The following is an 8,860-nucleotide window of genomic DNA, read 5'->3' as shown; positions in this document are numbered from 1 at the left end:
AGAGAAAGTAAAAGGTAATAAAATCCAAGTGCCTGAGTTCTGGTACCAAAAAGCACTGAACTAACTGTTATTTTTCATTTGGGGTATTCTTATACTTCTGACCCATTTTACTTTTCTCGGTCGCTTTTACTGCTTTGTCACTATAAAGAGTCAGACCATAACATATTCTGCTATTAAGAGAAATATTTTCATTGTTTTGCAAGTTTGAGGAGTCATGTTCAGACCACAAGGTAAGCAGGACAGTAGTAAGAGTCACCTAATTTAAAATTTGGGGTGAGAACACAAAAAAGGACTTTTCCAATCGCAAGGAGTGCCCGTAAAAGTAAAATCACACCCTTTACAAAAAAAAAAAGAAAAGAAAAAAAAAGACAATATTATATTTACTTTACTCAGTATATATGAGGCAGCTTTTACCAGCATTCAATCAGGACTCCCCAATATTTCCACTCAAAAAAAAAATAATAATAAGTGCAACGACTCTTGGAGAGGAAATGAGGGGAGAAAAAGATACCCCACAAACAAGACCTCCAGTAGAGAACACTTTGGGCTTTCTTGCTACCTCACTGTGTAACCATGTAACCTAACAAACTTTCACTGAATTAACAGTTACACTTTCAGGTCTGAAATCTAGTGCATAAACTTAATGGCTCATTGTAATATTTATTATTCAACCTTTTGACATTTATTTGTAGCAGTTGAATTGAGGTACCAGGTGCATTATTAGCATTGAAACAGTAAAGTGTTCCAGCTCTACCGTAATAACTGAGTTTTACTTGAGTCTTTAGCCTGAAGTATAGTCTGTGGAATGTAAACCAACCCTTCTCCCACCCCGCCCCCACCCTACTCCAAAAAAAAAAAAAAAAAAACCCGCAATGGAAAAAAAAGTAATCCGATTTCTGTCTTCAAAATGCGATAAACCAGGACTCCAAAAGGGGTGTAACACATTAATGGACTTGTACAAAGCATCCTGTGCAGTTTACAACAAAAGGAAGGGAATATGGTTCAAGAAAATATCTTCCAAAACGCTTTTATGAATTAAATTTCCTGAATTTGTGACTAGGTGGAAGAGGTATTGCAGAACCGCCCAGCTGCCATTTCCATATAGGATGGGCCTTGTGAGGAGGTTGGGAATCCTTAGTGGTGTTTAAGGAATACGCTGGCCACAAATCCCCATCCTTCCCAATAATGAGTGATGGTGGACAAGGAAAATTTGCCATGAAATTAAATGGCCTTTTCACTGCTGATGCTACATTGCTGGCTACCTTTTTGCGTCTGTTTATAACTGTAAAATCATCCAGTGTTCCTTCATGTGTCTCAGTTTTACCTGTAGGACGAGGACTTCTAGCTGATTTCAGATTTGGTTTGACTGGAGGTGTCTGAAGTACAGGTCGCTTTCCCAGTACTAGTGTCCGGTAATTTTTTCTCACCCTGGCACCAAATTTATATTCCCCATCCTCAGGTTTTGGAGAACCTAAAGTGCATGAAAGGCCCTGACTCTGAGCCAGTGGATTTAAGGAAGGAGTTTCTTTTTCAGGGCATGCAAAACCTTCCTTGGCTGTGGTTAACAAGGCGTCCTCCTCTTTACTTTCAGTCACACTGTAAAACTCACCCTTTGTATCATTGCACTCGCACTTTAGCTTATTTGTAATAAGGTCAGGTTCATATTCTTCATTAGCACTACTGTCTTCTACTTTGATTTTAATATTCTGCAGAAATGGCAATGTCTTGTCGCCTGTGTCAGTGCAGGGATTCTCGGCTTTAGTTGCTGCTGCTGCTGCATCCACCTCGGGATCAGTTGGCGAAGAGGGCAAATCCGTAGCAAATTCAGTGCAATGAGGGATTTTGGAATCTTTTTCTGAATTTGCTGCCACTCCTGAAGAATCATTACTTAAGAACCTAGCAGCTATTGTGTTGTTATCTGCACAGTATGTAGTAGGAGTTGCTTGTAGGCATTTCCTAGCCTCTCGGAGTATTCTTTGTTGTGGAAATGCATTGTTTGTCTTTGGGCTAGGTGAAGAGGCCCCCTCCGCCAGGCAGTTAATTGTCAGCTCAGTTCTCTTTACAGTACTGGAAATTTCAGAGTGTGGGAATGTAATCTCAGATACCCTATCGTTCCTTATCTCTGTGAAACAACTCCCCAGGCTGGCCGGGCAGTACACCGGAGACGCTTTGGGGGCCCAGCTCTGCAGATTCCACTCCTCGGGCGACTCCGCTTTGACACTACTCTTGAGGTCGGGAAGTCTGCCGGCATCCTCGAAAGCAGCGGGTTTGGTTGCAGCGGCGGCGGAGGCCAGATGGTACAAGAAGTTGGCCTGCGCCTGCACGCTGGGAGGCTTGCAGAAGCTGGTGCGCCTGAAACGGATGCTCTGCACTGACACTTGGCTGGAGCCGGAGCTGGAGTCCGACTCCGTGGACGAGTCCTCCTCCTCCGAGCTGACTTCACTGGAATCCGAGGCCCCACTGCCCCCCTCCTCCTCGTCCTCCTCCTCTTCCTCCTCCTCCTCCTCTCCCTCCTCCTCCTCTTCCTCCGAGGACACAGAGTTGCTGGAGCTAGACAAACTGGAGCCAAAATCTGAGTCGTTGGCTGCATGGTCCGAGTAGGAGCTGGACTCGGAGTCGCTGCTGCAACTCTCGGGAAAGCTGCCCAGATGGGGCTGCGGCCGGTGGTGATGAGGGGGGTGGTGATTCGGCTGCGGCTGCTGGGCCCTGTGGTGGTGGTGGTGATGGTGGTGGTGGTGATGGTGGTGGTGGTGATGGTGGTGGTGGGGAGGCGGGCAGAAGCTGTTAACCAGATGAAACCTCTCCAGGCAAGTGGCCCCGGCGGCCGCCGCCGCCGCCGCCGCCGCCGCCGCCGCGGCCGCCGCCTTGGCTTTGTAGGACCTGGGCAGCAGAAGCAGGCGGCGGGCGCCGGCGTGGGGCTCCAGCAGGCAGTCCTTGGCGCCCCCGCGCTTGCGCTTGCACCGGTAGGTCAGGCTCACGGGGCCTCCGGCGCTCGCCGCCGCCTTGGGTTGGGGCCCGGCCGACGACGCCTGGTAGTAGGCGGCGGCGGCGGCGGCGGCGGCGGCCGCGGCGGCTGCGGCGGCGGCGGCGGCGGCGGCGGCGGCGGCAGCCGGGTGCTTGCTGCACAGCAGGCTCCGAAAATAAGCAGGGTCCGAGTGGAAGGCGACGTAGTTTCCCTGGAGCGGGGCAGTTTCATAGTTTAGAGGGGGTTTGCAAGGCGAGCGCACGATTTCCGGGTAGTGCGAGCCCGGGTATTTGCTAAAAATCTGAGGTAGATGGGCGGCTGGGCGCACGACGGCGGCGCCCGGGCGCGGGGACTGCGCGCTGATTGGCAGGGGCCGCGCGGCTCCGCTCAGGCCCCGCCAAAGTTGGTGCTTGTCCTTCCAAAAACCCGGGCGGGGGCTGGCGGCGGCGGCGGCGGCGGCGGCGCGTTCTGGCGGCGGCGCCTTTGTGGCCAGGGCCCGGCCGACCCTCCTGCGCTTGGTCTTGAGGACGCGCTCGGTTTTGCAGGAGGTGTAGAGCGCTTCCACGTCTTCCCGGGAGATGAGAGTGCATTTGGCGGCGTGGAAGGCGATGCTGTTGATTGCCTTGAGTTTCCGCAACTCCTCCAGATCGCAGTGGTGCTTTTTCACTTTCAGATGATCCATGCGCTTGTGCACGGTCGTCCTCGGGATGTTTTTCAGCAGATCCGTGAAGACTTGGGAGAGGGCAAACATTTGCTTTCCTTTAATGATGAGGTAGCCGAGCCTCACGCCATCCACCTCTTCAAAACCTGACTTCAGGTCTCCCATCTCGGGCACTAAACGATCCCCACCATTTGCAGTAAATATATACGTGACGCATACATACACATGTATGTATGTTAATCCTCCACCAGATGCTGCGTGTGTCTCAAGGCATCCTGCTAATAAAATAACAAAGACTGTTATTCCCGGCGAAGGGAGTGCCAAACTCTAGGCGAAATTATTGGGGGGGGAAAAAAAACTATGAAATTACACTGACTTGATTCTTGCTTTTTTTTTGGTTTTCGTTTTTTTTAAAAAGAGGGAAAAAACCATCCGGTTTCTGATCTGCCAGTGTGTTGGTCTAAGTCCCCGATGCAGATCAGTACCTGGGCCCCTCTATTCCTTCCTTCTCCATTGGAGCACTATGATAATGGAATGTGAAGGGAGAAAGAGAAAAGAAATGCAGCTGCTATTCCCGCCGCTGCTTTAGCTACAAATAAAATGACAGAGTGAAGTGAGCTCGTCCGGAGACACCTTCATCAATTAATTCCCCTAAAGCCAGCGCTGATTGGACACTCCTGACAGGTGATGCAATAAAAATTGATATTCCACCCCTTCCCCCCAAAATCTCCCACTAATTAGCATACCCTTATACTGCCACCTCCCCTCCCAAAGTAAATAATACAGTCGGTATATAAATCTTTCCATTAAACTATCGGAGCTCAGAAACAGGCTGACTCACAGACTTCATCAGAAGCAGTGTGTGTACGCTTAAAAAAAAAAAAAAAAAGCCCTGTATATTCGCCTTTAAAGGAATATTGCCTATTTTTGCTTTATTTGCATTTTACTGCTATAGCTATTATCATTTCAAAGAAAAGCATTTTTAAAACATTATCAAGCCTAAATACATATACCCCACCCCCTTGTCCTTTGGAAAATGGAGCTTAAGTGAAAACGTGCAGAATAGCCTGGTATTTCCCTTATGGGAGTGGGGAAAGGAGCCCGGCTGGGAGCTCCAAAGTTAAATCCGCGCGGTGAACCACCCCAGTACAGACTTACGTTTTGAATTTCTCTCGATTTTCCTTGTTTTTTTTTTCCCCCCTAAAATGCCTTTTTACAACCAGAAACAAAGTTATTTGACCAAGGAAGCAGTTCAAGGCTCCAGCTCCGAAACACTGTAACAATTCAACTGGATTTTGGTTCTCTGCTGGGGGGTGGGGTGGGGAGGAGGTAGTTTCACGTCAGACCCATAACAAAGCATAGATAAGCCAGAAATGTGTACACTTTTCACAATTAACCAGGCTGGATTGGAGGCGGGATGGTCCTAGAGTCCCCAGCACAGCCTTAGCCAGGGTCCTGTTCACGACAGGTCAGAATTCCATGGAGCACATTGCTTCTGTAGCAAAGAAAAGAAAATGTAAAACGCCGAAGGTGCTTCCATAGGTTTTAGGTAATAACGATGAAAAGAAAGTGTTGAAAGTACGATGCAGACTATTTCAGTGGTCTGTTATGCTCTTGGTTGGTAGTTTAAATGAATCTTCCACAACTCCCATTTTTTTTCCCATGAAAGCCAAGCATCTGCTTAAAAAAAAATCACTTTGGATGAATATCAATATTGTTTAACCTCTTCTTAGTCAAATTAAAGTATATTTTGGTGTCATTTTAAAGGATATCCAAAATATTGCCAAATGAGAGCAAAGGTCTTCCCAGTCGCATTACCACGATCCCAAGGCGGTTTGTTGGCTGCTTTGCAAAATTCAGCAAAATCTTCTTAACTGTTCGGTGTTTGGAACTACAGCATAAATGCAACTCAGGCATTTATATGTTTCCTTGTTCTTCCAAAAATAGACACATCCGTGTGGTTAAAAGAATAAACGGATATTTCTGAGCCTGCAAGAAAAAAAATGTACAATAATTTCTTCCTTCACATTCAAAAGTTCCAGCTTCCCCTGCTCTGGTCTGGCTAGCACAAGCAGGTATGGCTCAAAGAGAGAGAGAGAGAGAGAGCGAGATTAAAAACCGAGGAATCAGACATACAAAAAGGTAGTTTGCATGAAATGAAATCTCGGCCATAGTTCCCCACCCCCACCCTCATCTTCCTTGTAATTTCCCAGGAATTTTGAAGAGAATTGGGAATTTCAAGAAGTGCATCCGGAAATTAAGGAAGCCTATTTAAGAGAGTCTGTAACTCAGAGGTTGAGATTTGAAAAGTCAGCCCTGGACTACTGTTGCACTCAGCACAGATGTAATCGCCGCTCTTCAACTTAATCAATGTGTGTACAAACCGCGATGTCTAGTTCTTGCCTTTGAAATCTAAGGCTAGCATTTCCATCCAAGAAATCAGAGCTACAGCAAATTACATTTTTGTCCCTTGAATGAGAGAAGGATCATTGAATGGATCTCGTGATATTTCAGGCTTTAAACGTAACCGAGAGGCAGCAATGAACAATGCCTCGTCACAGCTAATACCATCCACCGAGTTGGCTTTCTTTTGCATCTGGATCTATCACACCGCGTTTTTCTCTTTCACTTTCGCAGGAGGCAAAATGCTAAAGGTTTAAGCAGAAAGCAAAGTTTCCAGGAAAAGCAGATGCTGGTGTTTTTTTTAAAGTATAATGACCAGAGTCTACTGCCAGCGACAATAAGGTCGTTTTAAAATTCCTCCTGATGCACTTATATACTGCCAGCCCTCTCCCTCCCACCCCACCCCGTCCAATTCCCCTCCCCCAGCTTTAAGATTTCTACCAAAGAGTCAAACAGCCAAGAAATAGTAAACTCAAAAAAAGCCTCTGAGAAGACATTACAAAAGGTTGGCTAGAGCATTCTTTTTTTTTTTTTTTTTTGGCCAGGTAGTTCTAGTTGTTCTCGATTCCTATTTAGATTTACACACACACACACACAAACTCACACTCCTATTCCTCCTGCACAAGGCAACATGACTTAGTAACCATTTCAAAATCACCTTTTCCTCTCCTTCCTCCCCTTCCACCTTTAAAATACTGGCAATATGGGTGGTTTTTAAAACTAACAGAATAGTATTTTTTAAACTAAAGTTACAATCTGTTGGGTCAAATGGAGAAAAATAAAGGCCAAAAGATTTGGGAACTGGGTCTATGTATACAATTTATGCGAATATCTTTGTATGTGCACTCAGGTACCTTCACACTTATACATTTTTAATACTCCTATTACACATCTTTCTTCTTGTCTAATACATTCTTTTGTTCCTTTAACTTCCCCATCGGGGTGTGTGTGTGTGTGTGTGTGTGTGTGAGAAGGCGTGAGCGCGCGCGCGCGCACACACACACACACACAGAATGTGACAGACAGCTTTCTTGTGGCCATCAGGACATGTATATCCGGGGTCTTCTCCAGGCACATTGGGGGTCGATCCCGATAAAAAGATCTAGCAGAGGCCCCTGAGCGCTCACACATGAAAGGCAGGGGACTTTAAGATGGATTTGCATGCACACAGGGGATTTCGATCAATAGCTACCAACATTTATGGCTTAGATTATTAATGTGAAAGCTGGCCAAAAGAATGGGGATGAAAAATTAAAGGTGTCTGTTATCAATTATGCTTAAACTTATGCAATAATTTACTTACTTTGCCTGGATGTGCAGATCCAGATGTATAAAGTACTATTCTTCAAAAGCCAGGGGGTTTCTTTGATAAATATGTTGACCATGTCAGCCGCCTCTACAATCAAAGATGAACCCAATTCAGATGATGGACTGTATTCAAATTCTTTTTTAAGAAAAGATATATCAACTTCTATGTTTCTCAAACACATATACATATGTGGGTGGATACGCCCAAATTAACATTTATGTGTATATCCATCTCTGAGGGTCCAGGGGATTACTTAACTGAGAATTCAGGCATATATATGATATGCATTGAGTTTGTTAATTAAATGCGATTATTTAGTCAGTGAGGAATGCATAACCTACACACTTTCATAAAAAGTATTTTAGCTTTGAAAACAAAGCTGCTTGCTAGAGGAAAATCCTCTGTGGCAAATACAGACAGAAATACATAAATGTCCACTTACTTCTGCATTTATTGTAAAAAATCAGCACTTTCAGTTTTTAAAGTGATGGGATATGAAGATATGAACATATTTGTCTTTACTTATCCTGTGTTGATGTGCTACATTTATCTTCAAATGTTCTATTTTGATTTATTTTCACTGTATTTTATGTTTAAATACCATTGCAATTCAGTCTGACCTCTTTCCTCTGGAGCGAAGTAATGCACACGGCATTTACAGTCTTTTAAATGGTTAGCTGGGAAATGCAATAGCAATTTGCAGAAGTAGTTTACTAATGGGGAAAGTTCTTTTGAAAACCTGAAGGAAAACCTAAGAGTACTTTTGCATTTCTACACTACAATGTCATATAATTAAAGTACTGAAGAGCATTAAAATAATCCTTTCCCTTCCCAGCCTTCACCCATACATACATAATTTAAATGAGGATCACCCCCCTCCCAATCCCACCACCATCACCTAACTCTTCACCATATACATTTGTTTTAGTGATTGCTGGCACATTTTGTTCAAAATGAATTCAGACAGAAAAGACTAAGGAACATCACAAAGGCCTCAACAATGTAAGTATACTGGTTAGAAGAATAAAAGAAGTCCCTTGTACTGTTAGCCAAAAGTAACTATAATACTTACAACATAACAAAGTCTAAAATAATAATAATTTAAAGTCTTATATGGCTGAATTAATTGAGGATATAGGACAATAAAATCTTGTGTGAGAGTCAACAGTTCCTTACCTAAATTTATGTCATATCACATGTTCTCTGCTTTTGGGGAGGGGAAAATGAGAATGGAGGAGGAGGAAATGGCTAAATTAAGGAACAACTTAAATTATAACTTAGTACATTTTCTTTAATATTTTTCTTTTTTGTCTCATCCAAACAAATCAGGGCAAGTCTCCAAAAGGGCCCATCCTTCTCAGGCATTTAAAAATCCTGTTTTTAACAGAAGTTTGGGACACAGAGTATATGCCATGTTGTCTACTGACCCATAATCAAAAAGCAGTGACCTTCTACCCTTTTTTGCCCCCTGACCCATCTTGAATTCAATGCAGCCTTTATAAATTTGCAAATCCTTGGAGGT

General features: G+C 44.5%; 1 protein-coding gene across 1 annotated transcript; it reads right to left on the bottom strand.

Moving 5' to 3' along the window:
* Window positions 1-874: 874 nt before the first annotated feature.
* On the bottom strand, window positions 875-3,806 carry SKIDA1 (SKI/DACH domain containing 1). Its single transcript, XM_061181608.1, has one exon. The coding sequence runs from the start codon at window positions 3,789-3,791 to the stop codon at window positions 1,029-1,031; it is 2,763 nt and encodes a 920-aa protein (XP_061037591.1). The 5' UTR covers window positions 3,792-3,806; the 3' UTR covers window positions 875-1,028.
* Between the last annotated feature and the right edge of the window lie 5,054 nt (window positions 3,807-8,860).

The sequence above is a fragment of the Eubalaena glacialis genome, chromosome 2 (assembly GCF_028564815.1).
Source record: "Eubalaena glacialis isolate mEubGla1 chromosome 2, mEubGla1.1.hap2.+ XY, whole genome shotgun sequence".
Taxonomy (NCBI): Eukaryota; Metazoa; Chordata; class Mammalia; order Artiodactyla; family Balaenidae; genus Eubalaena; species Eubalaena glacialis.
This window is presented reverse-complemented; position numbering and strand designations above follow the sequence as displayed.

Excerpts from the sequence above, each read along its gene's own strand:
- SKIDA1 (XM_061181608.1), bottom strand. The coding sequence starts at position 3,791 with ATGGGAGACCTGAAGTCAGGTTTTGAAGAGGTGGATGGCGTGAGGCTC.